This window comes from Galeopterus variegatus, unplaced genomic scaffold (genome assembly GCF_000696425.1).
Source record: "Galeopterus variegatus unplaced genomic scaffold, G_variegatus-3.0.2 Scaffold269, whole genome shotgun sequence".
Lineage (NCBI taxonomy): Eukaryota > Metazoa > Chordata > Mammalia > Dermoptera > Cynocephalidae > Galeopterus > Galeopterus variegatus.
The window spans coordinates 258,916-276,982 of record NW_007726380.1 but is presented as its reverse complement, the minus strand read 5'-3'; the positions used below and the strand labels follow the sequence as shown (position 1 = coordinate 276,982).

At 44.8% G+C, this 18,067-nt stretch overlaps 2 protein-coding genes across 3 annotated transcripts in view; one reads left to right on the top strand and one right to left on the bottom strand.

Moving 5' to 3' along the window:
- The window catches only part of XPO5 (exportin 5), a 73,853-nt gene that overhangs the window by 11,901 nt on the left and 43,885 nt on the right, over positions 1-18,067 (bottom strand). The window contains exons 21-28 of the mRNA XM_008566776.1: positions 15,571-15,671; positions 14,283-14,379; positions 13,410-13,546; positions 12,198-12,295; positions 11,572-11,618; positions 11,044-11,138; positions 10,296-10,358; positions 9,420-9,502 (exon numbers count right to left, since the gene is read on the bottom strand). Of these exons, the coding sequence (XP_008564998.1) occupies positions 9,420-9,502; positions 10,296-10,358; positions 11,044-11,138; positions 11,572-11,618; positions 12,198-12,295; positions 13,410-13,546; positions 14,283-14,379; positions 15,571-15,671 (721 nt within the window). The remainder of the gene's footprint in view (positions 1-9,419; positions 9,503-10,295; positions 10,359-11,043; positions 11,139-11,571; positions 11,619-12,197; positions 12,296-13,409; positions 13,547-14,282; positions 14,380-15,570; positions 15,672-18,067) is intronic.
- On the top strand, positions 2,075-6,459 carry LOC103585731 (DNA-directed RNA polymerases I and III subunit RPAC1). Of its 2 annotated transcripts, XM_008566773.1 has the most exons (9): positions 2,075-2,169; positions 2,296-2,367; positions 4,271-4,378; positions 4,617-4,749; positions 5,032-5,151; positions 5,241-5,393; positions 5,577-5,726; positions 5,845-5,961; positions 6,111-6,459. In XM_008566773.1, exons 1-9 carry the CDS (start codon positions 2,101-2,103, stop codon positions 6,227-6,229), a joined length of 1,041 nt encoding a protein of 346 aa, XP_008564995.1. In that variant the 5' UTR covers positions 2,075-2,100; the 3' UTR covers positions 6,230-6,459. The 2 variants fall into 2 exon arrangements, with proteins under 2 accessions (XP_008564995.1, XP_008564997.1); XM_008566775.1 differs by lacking the exon at positions 5,241-5,393.

Below are 18,067 nucleotides of genomic sequence, written 5' to 3'. Positions count from 1 at the left end.
AAAGATGACCGGTAAGGGGATCTCAACCCTTGGCTTGGTGTTGTCAGCACCACACTCAGCCAGTGAGCGAACCGGCCATCCCTATATAGGATCCGAACCCATGGCCTTGGTGTTATCAGCACCGCACTCTACCGAGTGAGCCACGGGCCGGCCCGAAATCCAGTTCTTGAAGTCACTCAAAAACTATGGACTCTGGTTCAGAGACTGTTCTGGTGCTAGGAATAAAAACATAAACAAGACAGAGCCTCATTTTGAGGAGCTGTTGGTTTCTCCAAAGACAGACCCAGGAATAAGAAAGTACAGCGGTGTTGAAGTGCTATTAGAGGAAGGTGCACAGGTCTATGGGAGCACCAAGAGGAACAAAATGGGGATGGGGCTGAGGAATGTGGAACAAAGGAAGTGCCATTTGATTTAGGTTTTGAAGGAAGGTGAGTAGCCTGCTAGATGGAAAAGAGGAGGAAGGCAATAAGTTATTGCCATATTGTGTTCAGTGACAGGTGCAGTGATGAGGGGTAATAGGGCCATTAAAAAGGGGAGCCCATCAGAGCTCAGGGCTTGGTATCTGACTGTAGTTTGGATGAAGGACTAGGTGTTGAGGGAAGTTTCTGTCAGGAGAAGGATCCTCACCTGCTTCGCACCTGGGCAGGCTCCACATCAAAGTAGGGTCTCAGGATGTCGATGTTGGCGTACAAACTGAAGGCCCTGGAGGCTTGTCTCTTCCCTGCCTGCCACATCTGAAGTAAGGAAAATGCGGGTCTTGTGAGAGTCTTGGCTCTAGACCCTGTTGCCTATTTTCTGTTGGACTTCTAATCGGGCAACCTGGGGTGAACATCACCAGCACCAACTCCAGAACATGGGATATGCCTAGGTATACTTTTCCACCTGCCAGCGATCAAATCTTGCTTACCTGATCAGCCACTTGCCGGCTCAGCTGTCCCTTAAAGCCTTTCATGCCCAGGAACTCCCCATCCTCTTCTTCGGCAGCAGCTGCATCAGCGTCTACTTCTTCCTCTCGCAGGCGCTGATGCAGCTCACCCATATCCTCGAAGCTGGAGCCTGAGGTATCATCCATGTTCTCCATGTCAATCACAGCTGAGCCCCCACCCTGTGAAGACAATGGCTCCTTGAATGCAAGACCTTTCTGTTCCATCCATTAAGTCCTCCTCTGCATATCCCAGGGTTTGGGGCTTTGTTCTTCCACTGCTGAGGATATGGCTTCGAATCACTACAGATTATGCCGCTCTCTTCTCCCTCATTTGCTCTCAGGACACTTGATAGCTAGTTTTGGCTTTCTTTTCTAGCCTAGGAAACCCGCTACTTGTCTTTCATTCGTGTCTTTCTCCTAACGTTCCTATTAAAGCCTGAAAGGGCTGGAAAAACGCCCATTTCCTCTGTATTTCCCCAGTCCCAAAGAAGACTATACACACTAAGTTTTTTAGCGAGTGCCTGTGAATCCTGCACACCCCCATACCATGCCTAACCCCGACCGACTTCCTAACTTGTCCCGAAAGCAAGCGCACACTCTTCCTAACGCCTCAGGCGGGCCCACAGACCCGAGGTCCTCCGGCTGGAGTACTAGTCTGGGTTTGTCAGCACTAGTCCCAACGACTTTCGCGTGCACGAAGACCCAAAGGAGAGGAAAAACTGTAGCAAATGGAGATTTCCAGGCCCCGACAGAAAATCCCCACGACAGTTCAGGACGGCCGCCGGGAGCACTGGGGCCATTACCTGGATGTTTTCTTCGAACCCTCCCCATTCCGGGCCAGCTCCGTTTCGGGAGCCGCCAGCCGGCGCTGCCGTAGTTGCCATGTCCCTTGAGGGCTCCCGTCGCTGGAGCCCGCTCGAGCCCCGCGCGCGGAGGAGGAGTGGGCGAAACGTGGGATTGAGGCAGGGAGATGTCCAGGGTCGAGAAGGAGAGGTGGGACCAGCCGGAACGCAAAAAAGAGAAACCCGGATGTTTGGCCAATACTGACTTCCGGAAGCTGGGGACGTGGACGGAGGCGGGCGAAAGTCTCGCGATACCTAAAATTCCCGGAGGCGGTACGTTACTACGGAGACGGAGGAGGGCTATCAAACGCACGCGCCAGTTTGAGGTTGAAGATGGCGGCTGCTCAGGCGGTAGAGGAAATGCGGAGCCGCGTGGTTCTAGGGGAGTTCGGCGTTCGCAATGTAAGCCTTGTGGCCTTGAGCTCAGGAGGAGAAATGAGAGCGGAACAGGGATGGGTTTGGATCGGAGTGGGAACGGGCTTAACCTCGCATCCTCTTCGTGTACAGACTCGTTTCTCTTTGATCTAGGTTCATACCACTGACTTTCCCGGTAACTATTCCAGTTATGATGATGCCTGGGACCAGGACCGCTTCGAGAAGGTGGGTGGGTCCAGAGGTGTCCGGAGAGGATATGAGGGCCAGACCGTGTGATCTGAGCAGCCTGTGCCTCGGAAGCTGCTCTTGTAATAAAGCTCCATTTGTAAAACGTTTATTGAGCAATGTGCTAGGCACTTCGTATACAGGCCAAATTAGAAACGGTTTCTGTCCTGTCAGCGGTTGCTAGCGGTAAGGACGGCGGGGATGGGGTGGGGGGTATCCCCCAGTCACTTAATCTAGAATAGGTAGTGGGGCCAGAGAGGTACATAAGATTTCATGACATCTGGATTTAGGCTTGAACGATGAGTAAAAGTTGAGAACAGCGAAGAGTGAGGGGGATTAAAAAGAGGAGCTGAATTAGGAAGGCACTGGACATTCCCAGAATGTCAAGGCAATTCATTATTGCTGGAATGTCAAGTAGGCCTGCGTGAGTGGTAGGCAACACTGGAGTGCATCTTAGGTACTGTAGGTACCAGGGAGCTTTTGAGGAATTCTTAAGCAGACGTCAGATTTGCAACCTTGATGGCTGGGAGAGAATGAATTTGAGGGGGATCATATATAGGGCAGGCAGATCTGTTAGACTGTGTAGGGGAGCTGAGGTTGAAGGAACCTAATAGGAACTAATAAGACTGTGATGGTGGAAAAAGAGCAAAGTGGGGATTGAGGGTAACTTTGTGATTGCTTTGATAAGGGCTGTGAAGAAGGAGCGTAAGAAGACCCAGCTTGGGGAAACTGCTCTGATGGATGGTGGTGTCATTTACTGATAAAGCGCGATGGGTCTGGGGAAGAATGATAATGCATTCAGTTTCCTGTATTTGGAGAAATCTAGCAGGCTAGTAGACTATACCTTTGAAATGAAATCAGAAGTGAGTTAAAAATTTGGGAGTTAGTACAGTGTTAAGCTAGGGCTTGGGCTCACGGACCCCTCGAGCCCGTTGTACAGACTGGGTCACAAACCCTTCACACACAGGTCTACGAGCTAGGTAATAGGAAAAGGTCCTGGGAGCCCTGGGTTAAAAAAAAAAAATTATTAAGCTTTATTCAGACCTAGGAGCAGCTGTCCTAGTGGCCTCCTGGAGCGTCCTGAGAAGCACCGTGTATCAGAGCCGTTAGTCCTTTATACTTAAGTCCATAATCCAGGACACCTGGGTGCACATATGCAAGTACATTAGACAATAACCAAGGAACACCTGGGTGTACGTGCATATTTACATCAAATGCTTGGCAAGATTCCAAACATCTGAGGGGCTCTATTTTCCTATATTTTCCCAACAGTACAGGTAGTTGCTAAAACCACGAGTGTGGTTGAGGTCACCTGGAAAATAGTGATATTTGGGGGGTGGGTGGAAGATAGTGAATTTAGAAGGAATCATTAGAGAAGAAAGAGAACAAGATTGGTGCTCAGAAACCAAGGGAGTTTGAAAAAGGGAGATTTTGTCAATAATGCCGAAGGGGGTGGGTGGAAGATAGTGAATTTAGAAGGAATCATTAGAGAAGAAAGAGAACAAGATTGATGCTCAGAAACCAAGGGAGTTTGAAAAAGGGAGATTTTGTCAATAATGCCGAGTAAAAATAATGCCAGATAATGTCAATAGGAAGATAAGGATTGAGTAGCATTAACTCGACTAAGGAGTATGGAAGTTTCTGTTCTTAAGTAGAATAGCTTCTTTATTTGCTTTATCTGGAAGCCACATTGCATAGGGTTTTCAATGAGTGGAAGATAAAAACTTGTCAAGAAACTAAAGAAAGGATGGGGGAGGAAGAACACCTCATAAGGGACAGTTGGGCAAAGGGAGGTTTTTGGATGAGAGAGGATGGTAATGCATTGAGGGAATTATCCAGGGGGGAGTTGTAGAGAGATCACACAGAGAGCAGGCTTCACTTAATGTTTTTCCTGTCCATCTAGAATTTCCGTGTGGATGTGGTACACATGGATGAAAATTCACTGGAGTTTGACATGGTGGGAATTGATGCAGCCATTGCCAATGCTTTTCGACGAATTCTGTTAGCCGAGGTATCGTCAACACATGATGGCAAGGCTGGAGTTACTTGGGGCGTTTCACTTGTAGAATTGTCTCAAAGTGTCCCTCCCCCTTTTCTTACTGAAATTTTGCTGAGCATTTCTCCTCATCCTTTGTAAACTTTTCATTAAGCATTCTTCTAGGAAGAGGTCTTTTACTATCTCAGGAGGTGGGGGATAGGTGGGGAGTTTTACTGGGTTTTTGCAGATGGGTGATTGTTTCTTTGGGCAGGTGCCAACTATGGCTGTGGAAAAAGTCCTGGTGTACAACAACACATCCATTGTCCAGGATGAGATCCTTGCTCACCGCCTGGGGCTTATTCCCATTCATGCTGACCCCCGTCTTTTTGAATATCGGAACCAAGGTGAGGGTCTAAGAAAATAAAATTTTGACATAAGTGAAACAGCTCTCTCCTGAAGTAGATTCTGGAGTCAGACTGCCTGGTTTCAAATTCTGGATTGATTACTGTGTGATCTTGGGCAAGTTGTCTTTTAGTACATCAGTGTTTTCATCTGTGAGAACCCTTGCCCTTGCCTTCCTATGTTTGTCAAGGATGAAATGAGAAATGTAGGTTAAACATTCAACATAGTGGTGGGTGTGCAAATGCTCACTAGTTCTTTAAGAGCTGCTGCCTTCATTTGTGCAGGAGATGAAGAAGGAACAGAGATAGATACTCTGCAGTTTCGGCTCCAAGTTAGGTGCACTCGGAATCCCCATGCTGCAAAAGATTCCTCTGACCCCAATGAACTCTACGTGAACCACAAAGGTGAGCAGTGGCAGGGTGAGGAAGAGGGCCCACCTGCTGGTGGGTGCTAGTCTTAGGGAGTGAGGTCTTTTGACATATTTTTCCTCCAGTGTACACCAGGCACATGACATGGGTCCCCCTGGGGAACCAGGCTGACCTCTTCGCGGAGGGCACTATCCGACCAGTGCATGATGATATCCTCATTGCTCAGCTGAGGCCTGGCCAGGAGATTGACCTGCTCATGCACTGTGTCAAGGGCATTGGTAAGAACCCTGTGGGCCTGCTCTGGGCAGAGTAGTTTGATTACAGTGGGGTAAGGTATGACCAAGGAACTCAGCTGAGACGTTCCTGACAGGCAGTAAGCCAGCGGATTTGTGCTTTTGCTCTCAGTGGCTTAGGAGTATGAAGAAGGGTTCACCACAGGCCGATTTCCCTTTTCCCTCCAGGCAAAGATCATGCCAAGTTTTCACCAGTGGCGACAGCTAGTTACAGGCTTCTGCCAGACATCACCCTGCTTGAGCCCGTGGAAGGAGAGGCAGCTGAGGAGTTGAGCCGGTGTTTCTCACCTGGAGTTATTGAAGTGCACGAAGTCCAAGGTATGGTATTTAGGATGCTGTTCAGGTCAGGACCTAAAGTATATTTTCTTTGAAAGTGGTAGAGAGAAATAGAAGCTCTGAGCCCCTACCAGACAAGGTATAACATGGTTTTCATTAGGTAAAAAGGTGGCCAGAGTTGCCAATCCCCGGCTGGATACCTTCAGCCGGGAAATCTTCCGGAATGAGAAGCTGAAGAAGGTTGTACGGCTTGCCCGGGTTCGGGATCATTATATCTGTGAGTATGAAAGGGTGAGGCGAGTGGGAGGGTGGGGGCATTACTCTTTGGTGCTTTCAGAGTCCAGATGTGGAATTCAGGAATAACTTGTATCAGGAGCTTTTTAATGGCAAGCCCTGCCTGAGCTAAAGTGTCTCTTTGGTCCCCAGTCTCTGTTGAGTCCACAGGGGTGTTACCACCAGATGTTCTGGTGAGTGAAGCCATCAAAGTACTGATGGGGAAGTGCCGGCGGTTCTTGGACGAACTAGATGCAGTTCAGATGGAGTGAAGTTTGCACTGGCATGTTATTGGGATGGTTGGCCTTGGAAGTTCCTGAGGCAAGCTGAAAGTTTTGGGTTCTGATGTGCCTCTACAGGACTGCTGTACAGAGAGCCCAGTGTGACTAGGGGTCCTGAGTTTTGTGGGACAACTTTTTTCAATCATTTTGTCAAATGTGCCACAGAATGAGACTTTTATGCCTTTGTAAGGCCTTTGATGTAAATAAATTCATGTCCAAATTATTTTTTTTCGGAGACTTCTTGAGTTTTCGTCTAAAAATATGGGGCCTCACCTCAGAACAGATTTGGCATTTAGCAGTTAAGAACACTGAGCTCAGATGTCACTTGCAGGTTAGGGCCACGTCCTTCTAAAGCCTCCTAAGAAATGCTAAATTAAGGTGGTTTCTGGGGCCACAGCCAAACTCTAGGAGCCAGAATGAATGTGCCATTTTGCCACTTTCCTGGATTACAAGGGAGGTTCCTGATAGGAAAAAGGATGGTCAATAGCAGTCCAAATCATGTTGCTATTGACAGCTCCACAAAGAATAGCAGTGATTCCCTATGGATGATCCGTGGGGGTCCAGTCCAGCAGTCACACATGAAAGACACTGTGAGAATGGTATGGGCTGCCTGATCTAGGTGGGTTAGGAATAGAAATCTTGGGCCAGCCCGTTGCTCACTTGGGAGAGTGTGGTGCTGATAACACCCAAGGCCATGGGTTCAGATCCCTAAATAGGGATGGCTGGTTAGCTCACTTGGGAGAGTGTGGTGCTAACAACATCATCAAGGGTTAAGATCCCCTTACCAGTCATCTTTTTAAAAAAAGGAATAGAAATCTTTTTCTAACTGGCATGCTACTTTAGAAAGCTTGACATACAAGGTCCGTCAGTCACAGTTCTGTCTGTCTAGGCCCCTTAGCAGGATGCTCATGAGAAAGTAACTATGGAGTATGTCACCGGTTCTAAGATTGGTTTGAAAAAGGCAGATGGGGCCCTTTCTTTATGAAACAGATTTTTACTAACATGCAGATGTGCTTTAGAGTTAATGTTTCTACAAAAAGGTTTCTATAAACAATAGAAAATTTCTAGCATGAAATCACAGGATGTTAAAAATATTACAACACAATAAATACAATGATACCCTCCACAGCCCCAACCAGACAAAGGAGTAGGCAGCTATCAAGTTTGGAGGGAAACATTCTTTGAGATCATCTTCACAATCGACAGAAACCCAAAGCACCACGCAGGAACAGGGAGCAGGGGCAAGTCTGAGCAGCAGAGATGGCAATATGAGACTCCAAGTCACACTTCCCCTGCTTTGCCTCTTCCCAACCTTACCCTGCCGGTGGCCTCTACCAGCTAAAAGCTGTAGCTTTAGTTCACTCTGGCGCCTCTCGCTGAAACCCTCTCGTCAGTGGATTGAGTGGATGACAATCCTGTCTTTGTACAGAGCACATGGATACACACTCTGGTTTCTGTACTGATTAAGCCTGCCTTATGGCCAGTAATAACCTCAGGGATAGGTCCCATATCCATGACCCCTTTTTACAGAGCCTTCCAGTGACCTCTAGAATGGACTAACACACAGTACAGGTTATGATGGGAAGGCATATTTTGTTTTCTTTTGGAAATGGCCCTTGAGAAAAGTGATCAGGGACCTGAAAGACCATGAGATTTTGAAGGCACCTGGACTGATTCAGTCCTAGGAGCAGACCAGTGGCTTTGCTAGCTGCTTGTCACAGATATAGCCCAGTTGGTTTGCATTATCCTTGGATGACAACAGCGTCATGTGGTACTAGGTAGGGTACTGTGGCTCTTGTGCCTGAGTGAACCCTGAGGCTGGGGAAACCAGATTGAAGGGTTATTCGTGGAAGGGGGTAAGATGAGTGAGCTATAAAGGGGATGTTAGATAGCACTAAAGACTGTCTAGCCATAGTCCCTGGAGGTACTACACTTGATACTGTGCCTAGAGTTTGGCAGTAGCCTGTACCATGGATCCCATCAGGTGACCAGATTTTTGCTCAAAACAAAGATGAGGAAACTGGCCAAGTACAGTTCAGCATGTAGCACCTAACCCAGATATGCCCCTGGGGGTGGGGTGGGGAAGGTTCCCTGCCAGTCCAGCAGCAATGCGGGCTCAGTGTGACTTGCAGTGGTCCAGGAGAAACTCTCCAGCACAAATAGCTGAGGGCTGAGCCCTTGCTGCAAGCCTGGCTATTCGCAGTGCTGGGTATAGCACCCCTCGTTACCATTCTGGACAGATGTGGCTACATGGCGGCAGGAGGGCTAGGGGAGAAGGGCTGCTCTGCTCTAGCTTTTCTTGGAAAAGCTAAAACTCCAAGTAGAATGGGAACTACCTGGGACATCTAGACAGAATGGTATCAACCCTAACTCCCTTTCTTGATAGGTTAGTATAATTACTTCTGGCCTTCCACAGGGCCCACTCTCTCCAGCTCCAGACCTGGATCTCTCTCCAGGCTGACAATGGTGGAAAGTGAGGTGGCAGTGCGAGAGGGGCCTAGAGATTGGCTGCAAAGTGGAAGAAGAGATGACAATAAAGGCCGAGGAAGGATGCCCAAAAGCTTGATTCAGGGTTCAAAGATGGTGGCCAGGCTGCCCCCGTCGTTGTCCAGCACCTCTGTCTCCAGCATTGGCTTTGTTTTTTTGAAAAGTGAGGGAAGATTCTTAATATGAACTTCTTTTCGGAACTGCTCTCCCAAGGGTTTCTGTGGAAAAGAAATGAGGAAGAACTAATGCCAGGCCCTGAATAGTGGGTTAAAAACCATCCTATTATTTTTATTTACATGTTCTTGTGATTTTCCGAGAGCCTTTGCCCATGCCAGCATGGGAGACACTACAGCCCTGTGCCTTTTCCTTTGTTTTCTCTAGGAGCTTTAGGAACCAGGAACTTATAAAAAGGAGTACTACCAAAAAACTCTTTTTTTTTTAAAAAGATGACCGGTAAGGGGATCTTAACCCTTGACTTGGTGTTGTCAGCACCACACCCAGCCAGTGAGCGAACCGGCCATCCCTATATGGGATCCAACCCCAGGGCCTTGGTGTTATCAGCACCGCACTCTCCCGAGTGAGCCACTGGGCCGGCCCCCAAAAACTCTTTTGATGGTATCATAGAGTATGAGAAGTGGAAGCTGGCTCCCTAGATAGGCAAGAAGAAAAGGTGTCACTTGCCCTATCTACCCACCTCGTGCTTCATCAGACATTTGCCCAGGTCTGTAAGCTCTGCCATGGCTGAGGGGGTTACCTCTGTGGCCATCATCTCTTCATCTGTAAGCAGAGTAGAATATTAAGCTCTACCCTTTCAGAAAGGAGAAGAATATCTTGTTCTGACAGAAGCCCCAAAACCAAAGCAAAATTTAGTATCCTGGGCTGACTGGTGGCTGCAAAGTACTAGGACAGCACCCCATCCCCAGCACCATGAGCTAGCTGTAGAAGCCCATGGCCATGGCTGATCTACAGATGCGTCTAGTTGTACCAGTGAGAAACAAGGGAGCTGCTGGGCAATAACCTAAAAGACTGCAAATGCTGAGGATCTTTTGTCCTTGAACAAATATTTGAGTACTCACTATAACAGGCACTGATTTAATTACTGGAAATACAAAGGAATAGGGCAGAGTCCCCTGATAGGAATTTATATTCTAGTGAGGGAGATAGGTAATAAATGAATACATAAAAAAAAAAAACAATGTCAGGTAGTGATAAGTGCTATAAAGAAAAATAAAGCAGAGGAAGAACAGAGTGGCTGGAGTTGCTATTTTTGATACATTGGTCATGGAAGACCTCTTGGAAGAGGTGACATTTCAGCAGAGACCTGAATGAAGCAAGGGAATAGGCCATGCGTATAGTCAGGAGAAAATCATTCCAGACAGAGGACTCGGCCCTGAGGTGGGAGTATGCTGAATGAACACAGCAAGACGCCCTGCACAGATAATAGCTAGATGCCTCATCCTCACCAGACTACTAGGGAAACAGTTTCTACAGGAACTGAACTGGTTCAGAAGGAACAATATTTAAAGTCCTAAGAGCAGACCTCTGAGGGCCAGGCAACAGGCTCACTTACCATCTCCATCTGCAGAGGGAGCAGTACTGTGGTCAGCACCTTTCTTTGAAACACAGCAAACCGCTAAAGCAAGAAAGCAGGATTACTGGGTGAAGAGAGGGTTATACACTGCCATCAGACAACAGCCACCTCAGGCTGACTGATCCCAAACTGTCTCTGGCCAGGTGAGGGGGGGAGATGGAGTACCAAACAGGACACAAAAATCAGCTTCACAAATAGAAATAAAAGCACTTTAATAACCCTGACCAGACAGTATTCTGGTCCCTCTTCAAGTTTAATTAGCTGGGAGGAAATCACAGAATTCTCTGAGACTAAGTAAGCAGGAGAGGATGCCCGATATATCCCTGGTCTACTTTGAATCTCAAACAAAATGACCAAGTACCACTTCCTTCAACATTTCTGAAAACAGAAAGGACAATCAACAACCTCCATTGTCCAAGAATTAAAAATTTTCCGTTTTGACAAAGCTAGGAAATTATTCCTAACAGTCCAAATTCCTCCTGCTATTTTAGAATATTTCCTCATATTCTGGCCTTGGTGCAATTCAGTTCACAACTCATAAAACGTCTTCAGGTTGACTTAAGACTATCTAGCTTCTAATCTAGTTAATTATTTATTACTAATCTGTCAGTATTGCTGCAAACACGAATCTTTGCACCAATCTGGACTTCAAGAGGTTGGCTGTGTGACCAGCTCTTTTTCCAGGAAAATTTTTCTCTACTACCCATGGTTCCCACAAGCCACTTACTGATTAGGTCCATGACTTCTCGGGTTAACATCCTCACCAGCTGTTCCTCCAGCATCTCTTGAGACTCTGGGTTTTCATCTGCAGCCTCATCTCCACTGCAAAAAACCAGGGGGCAAAGTTCCATGGGAGTGCAAAAAGGGAAGAATAAGGAAAGCAATGACCCTAACCAGACCCTCTGTGCCCATTTTCTTCTCCTGGCTCCCTTTGGATCTGCGTTCTATGCAAATGTTGGGAATTGACAGCAATGATCCATTGAAGGATATTATTACTTGTGATTCTGTCCAGTTGGATAAAGGGTTCAAAATTCTAAGTGGGTAAAGTGAAGGTACCCCCTATAAAGGCTTGATCTCAGAGTCTGCCTACTGGTCACAGCCTGTCCTGAAAAGCCATCTATCACCTAGGCTGAGAATGACTATAACCCACAGCCATTCTAGCCCTGGGACAGCAGAATCCCTACCCCCTTCTTTTCCCCACTCTGAACCTGGCTCGCTACCAGCTCATCCAACAAGGAGAGTGGGTATTCCTTACCACAGCAGGCTCCTCTGGTTGATGACTTGCCATTTCTGGGAAAGCCTCTGGGAAAACACAAAGAAAGTAAGTGCTAGAACTGGGGAGAGGTGTAAATCACATAGTATCTAAGGTCCACTTCATGATGAACATTAGCTAAGGATGATTCTAGGTATCAATGACAGAGCCTCAGTAGACCCCACAAGGTTAAAAACCAGATATGGTTTCTGTGACTTCTCCCACATTCATGATGAGGGCAGCATATCAAACACCTCTTTCTTGGAAAGGATCAACATTTTTAGAATTCCTAGTTCTCTGAACACATCTGTTTCTCCATCCACCTGGTCCCCCAACTTAATTCCAGAGTCAGGGAAACACACTCAGGGGAAGCACTGTCCTGATCACCTCTCCTCAGTTAACAGGAGGTTAGGAGCAGAATCTGTGTCTGAACATGCTTTCATGGGCAATCAAATCAGTTTTGTTCTTCCAGGGCTGCTCAATCCACTGCAGCAACAATAGTGTGCTGGGTGGAAGCTCTGTGCAACCAGCCTGGCAGGGCTAGGAAACAATACTTTCAGAAGCTCCTGACTTGTGAGACTGGCAGTGGCCACCCACCCTTTGCTCTCCTTTCCTGACCTATTTCTTACCATGTGGAGGTAGGTGAAAAGAGGTCCAAGGATGGGAGATACCAGGGTTTCATAGTGCTCTGGGGGACAGAAGAGAACCAGAGGCTTCACGAAGACTCGTGCTGCAGCAGGTTAAGAAGTTTTAGCACGTGAGCACACACCCTGCACCTGTAAGGCAATGGGTTGCACCCCTGGGCAGAGTAAACCCCTAAAGGATTTGCAAGATATGAAGAACATCTTTTTCCCTGTATTAATAGGGAAAAATCTTCAAGCTCTTTTCCTAAAATCTAAAGCTGCATCAATACCCAATTCCATTGTATTTTTAGTTTAACCGTCCTTTCTGCCAGCCTGCACATTATGGGCACTGGCTTGCCCAAAAGTAAGGAGGAAAAAAAAATAGGAAGGACACCCTTATAACAAACTTTTCCACCATTCTCCTTATAACTTTTGAGAAGAAAGACAGTGCTGTGGATCACGTGTCCCCCAAAAGTTCATGTACTGGAATCTTGATCTCCACTGTAACAGTGTTAAGAGGGTGGGAAATACAGTTATGGTATTTGAAAATGGTGGTGGGGTGGGGTGGGGTGGTTTAAGAGGTGATTAGATTGTGAGGGCTATGCCTTTGTGAATGGACTGATCCACTCATGGAGTAATGGGCATAGTTCTGATGACTTTAAAAGCAGAACAACTGAGGAGATTAGTTCTCTCTTGCTTAGCCCATTCTCGCCCTCACAAGATGTGTTCCCTGGACTTTGGAATTCCCAGCCTCTGAAACTATAAGAAATAAATTCTATTTTCTTTATAAATTACTCAGTTTCAGGTATTCTGTTATAAGCAATGTGAACAGACCAATACAGACAGAAACTCACAAAAACTCTAAAAAAGGGTCTAAATGAGAATGAAGTATGAAAGTACTTCTTCAAAAAGGGAGCACCTGACAAGAAACAGGAAAGGGATAAAAGCTTCATCTTTTGTATTTCCAAGAATTGGGAAGGTAAAGATTTACCCCCTAAGGAGAACCTTATAATACCAGAAAGAGCTTTTAAGACCCCCAGATTGTCATGTTTTTCCTGCTATTTACTTCCATCTTCTTGTCTTTAATGAAATTATGACACATTTAAACACTTGATCCCATCTCTCCCTTGCAGCTCTGCCTCCATTTCGTTCCTGTGAACTATTCCTATCTACAATTTTCTGAACTTTTGGATTATCTAGGGGCTTTTGAAAGGATATGAAGCATGGGTCTGAGTCGGTAGTCAGGAATATTATTCAAGTTGACGAAGGCTGAGCTGAGGAGCTGGATAGCAAGGTCCTCCACAGTGTAGAAGTCTTGCTGCATGGAAGGGCCTGCCTTCCCTACGATATGGAAACTGTAAGGGAAAATCACTGACAATGACAAATCCAACATTTGTTACTACCAGCCTTACCTTGACTACCCCAAGAATTTCATTTCTAGTCTACAATAAGATTTTTCAGCTAGAAAAGCAATTGTGTTTACTCCATAAGAGAACTTTAGCTTTGAAAACGTGGACTTAATCTTTTATCGAAAGTGAAAATATGTCCCCCCCTCCCCTTGTTGGTAGCTGAGATCAACAGGAGCCTTGATTACTATGCAATGTATGGAGGATCTCGTTAGCTTGGCTGATGACAGCACTAGGTTAGTTAGGCCAAAGCCTGAATGTGGTATGCACAAGAGCCAGTTACCCATCCCCCATCCCAAAACCAGGACCTAAAGACAAAATCATGGACAGCTGCCTCCCACTGTCTTATGAGGAGCAGGCTTTGAGCAGTGAGGGGTCTAAGCAAACACATCTCCACCACTCAACTACTGGGTCTCACCATTTCATGCACTAGAAACAGACAAGTTGGGCATGAAACATCAAGTCATGGCTAGGACTGTGAGGCTCATATGACAATTATAAAAAAGCAGACATAGGAAAGAAGGCTATTCATTTTGATTTGACACTAAAATCATTAGTTTCCTGTCAAATTCTTGCCTCACCTTACCTGTACACTAGAATTCTAGATCAAAAGTCCAACCCATGGCCATTCCTATACAGTACATACCGAGGAAGAGAATATGGAGCAGCAGCATTGGTTCCTTACCAGCTTTCATAGAGGGTGCAGAAGAAATGCTGCATTCTTTCCAAGACTGTTTTGTAGACGGGAGAGTCATTGAGTTCCAAGAGAGGCTGAGGTAATCCTACAGAGAAAGATGGGTCAGGAACATAATGCTCCACTGCTGAGAGTTTCAACTAGTCAATACCCTGTAGCAGGCAGATGTAGTCATGTGTGTGTGCGTGTGCGCGCATGTGCGTGTGTGCTGTAACTGCAAAGCAGTTGGCCATGTATTCTACCAGTTGGAAGTGCTAAGGGCTTTTCTAAAGGTGATTTGTTACACTCTCCCAGTAGGGAAAGGTGAAAGCTATTTAAATACCCAGGACTTCAGATTGGACCTGGGTACTCCAAATTTTACCTGGGTTTTTCCAGATGGGACTTATACCAGAACACACAGTGACAACTCAAAAGTATCTCTCCATAAAGCCCTGAGGAGGCCAGGAACCTCTTTTCCAAGGAAAATCTTACACAAAAGCCCAAGATAGGCACTGTAAGGGAAAATCACTGACAATGACATGTCACTGTATAGCAGATCAAAATGAAACCCACTTACCTTAGTATAACAACTGCCTTAAAAGATCTACACTTTTAAACATAATCAGGCAGTTTTATATTTAAAGTCTTACTTACAGAAGCTACCTTGACTAGGTAACAACTGGGAAACACGGTTTAGAATCTATTCCTTTAAAAATTTTCATTTTTTAGGGCTGGCCGTTTAGCTCAGTTGGTTAGAGCCAGTGTTGATAACACCAAGGTCAAGGGTTTGGATCCCCCTACCAGCCAGCCGCTCCTCCCTCCCCTCAAAAAGAAATTCTTATGGCTGGCTGGTTCACTCAATTGGTGAGAGTGCAATACCAAGGTCACAGGTTTGGATCCCCATACTGGCCAGCCGCCAAAAAAAATAAAAATAAAAAAAAAATCATTTTATATATATGTGAAAGGCAGGGAAGTATTTTAATATCCTTCAGGTTAAAAGTGATGGTTTATTTATAACCTAATGGTTTTAATACCTACCACTACCTGCTAGCTAAATTGAAGGAGAGGTTAACAGGGAGAAAAAAAGAAACTGCTTCTGAAGATCTTATCTGTATGTTCAGATAATGAAGTAAATACATTTGTTCCTGTACAGCCTGTAGGAACCACACAAATCATTTCTGAATAGGGTACTCAAGGTAGGACCAGATAAAGAAGAAGAGGCACAAGGCACACTGAAGCTGCTTGAGGAACCCATTAGTGTTAAGGTAACTTAGGGGGGAAAAAAGGTTAGATTTCTTACCTAATATAGCAGATTTTTCCGCTTCAAGCATATCCAGAGCCTTGGTGAAAGGCTCTGCCATTTTGGCTAGCATTTCTGGTGCGTATAAAGTATTGTGGGTTCTGAAAGAAACAAAAATGCTAAGTGAACTTTTCCTAGTCTGTTGTAGAAGGAAAGAGTATGTTTCACTTCGTAATTCAGTGGTACTACACTCTTCATGGACAGATCTTCCCATCAACACTACTCCCAGCAGCGAAAAGAAAAGAAGGTTTAAACATCCAAATGTTCCCTGGAGAAGGGAACAGACTTGAAGTTATAAGTATAGACACATAGTATACAACACCTATGACAAATCAACACGAGAAGCAAATCCTAAGACAGCCGGACAACATAAGAGCCCAAAGCTAGAGATACTGCCTTGGCACACCAGGGGTTTTCTGACTACCAGTGATATAGAATGAAATGTCAGTGACACCTGTAGACTCACAGATAGAAACACAGTAGGTGGTAATATGCCCCACTTTTAAATGTTTTATCTCCATACCAAGAGCATGGACCATGTTATGGCTGTTTCAGCCTCCTGGAGGAACACAATTCCCAACAAACACACCTGTTCCCCACCAAAATGACTTACCCTAGCAGTTACTGGTTTTGTCTGACTAAGAAGCAAAGACTGATCTACCTATCGTCCACTGCACTCCTTCCTGCTCACAGCAATGGCCCCACTGAGCAATGGATAACCAGAGTGAGTGTATATCTACCTATGTTTGTTTGGTGGCTGGCACAGGGATCTGAACCCTTGACCTTGGTGTTATAACATCTATATAATTATAAAATGTGAAACATACAGAAAATGACAAATATAACAAATTCCAGCAAGGCTCAATATTTAAGATGCATACTGAACCTTTTAGATCATGTTTAAACCTCCAGGGTTAGTTAATTTTGTGCCTTATTTAAGAAGTCACTTACTTACTACGTGTAAATATGGTCTCATACTTAACTCATCTGAAATTTATTTTTGGGTTTTAATTCATCTGAAATTTATTTCTGAGTTTGAATTCATCTGAAATTTATTTCTGTGTACGGTACCAGGTAGGAATCTAATTGCTTTTTTTCCCCCACAGAAAGCCAACTGTCCCTGCACCATGCATTGCATAGCTTATTTTTTTCTGACTTGTATTATTTCTGTCATATATCAATGTGTCATACATTCTTAGGAAACTTTCTAGTCACTTTTATTATTGTACTGAATCCATCATCACCTATGAAGGATTTCTGCTAAAAAACTGAACTGGTATCACATTAGTTTTCTAGACCAGGGGTCATACAGTAAATTAAGCTTGGACAGCTACATGGTCTATTTCCCTAACTACTCAACTCACCATTAATGTGCAATAACAGCCACAGACAATAAGTAAATGAATGTACGTGTGTGTTCCAATAAAAATTTATTTACAAAATATGTGGAGGACTGGATTTGGCCCTCAGGCTGCAGATTGCCAACTCCTCCTCTAGGCCTAATTACATATTATTATTAAGAAATATAAAGGAAAGCAGCCTACATCAAACAATACTACAGAAACGCAATCAGCAAAACCCAACCAGGGGAAACCTATAAATACAAATCCAGTTTTTTCAACAAATAAACAGAAAAGGGGGCAGGAAACTTATAAATGTAGAGACTTAAGAGATGTCTCAATCAAATATTATGTATAAGCCTTGTTTGGATCTTGCTCAAACTAAAACAGTTTAGGAATATTTGATGATATTAAGGAATTACTGTTAATATTTTAAGATACAGCAATCGAAATGTGGTTATATTAAAAGACATTGCAAGATCCATACTGCTAGCTTTTTATTTGGAATTTTTACATCTGTCTTTATAAGTAATTCAAGCCTATAATTTTCCTCTTTAGTACTGTCAATATCTGGTTTTGATGGCAAAATAAATGTCTCATAAAATGAGTTGTAGAGCACTCTATTTTTCTATTCTCTGGAACTGTTTGTCTAAGACATAAATTATCTGATACTTAAAGGTCTGGTAGAATTCACATGTAAAATCATCTAGGCCTGCAGGTTTTTTGCTCTAATATAACTACTGGTATAATTAATGTCAAGTTTAAATCTTTTTTTTTCCTTTAAATTTTTATTTTGTCAATATACAATGTGGTTGATTATTATGGCCCATCGCCGAAACTTCCCTCCCTCCTCCCTCTCCCTCCTCCCACCCAACAATGTCCTTTCCGTTTGCCTGTTGTAACAACTTCAAAGGATTGTAGTTGTTATACCTTCTTCCCTCCCTCCCCCTGCCCCGGTTATTTTTTGTGTGTGTGAGTGAGTTTATTTATTTATTTTTAGCTCCCAGCAATAAGTGAGAACATGTAGTATTTCTTTTTCTGTGCCTGACTTGTTTCACTTAATATAATTCTCTCAAGGTCCATCCATGTCGTTGCAAATGGCAGTATTTCATTCGTTTTTATAGCTGAGTAGTATTCCATTGTGTAGATATACCACA

Bases quoted from the DNA above. Each gene is read 5' to 3' on its own strand.
- LOC103585731 (XM_008566773.1), top strand. From the start codon at position 2,101: ATGGCGGCTGCTCAGGCGGTAGAGGAAATGCGGAGCCGCGTGGTTCTA. The intron at 2,368-4,270 runs GTGGGTGGGTCC...CTGTCCATCTAG, and splicing joins ACCAGGACCGCTTCGAGAAG to AATTTCCGTGTGGATGTGGT. The intron at 5,152-5,240 runs GTGAGCAGTGGC...TTTTTCCTCCAG, and splicing joins ACTCTACGTGAACCACAAAG to TGTACACCAGGCACATGACA.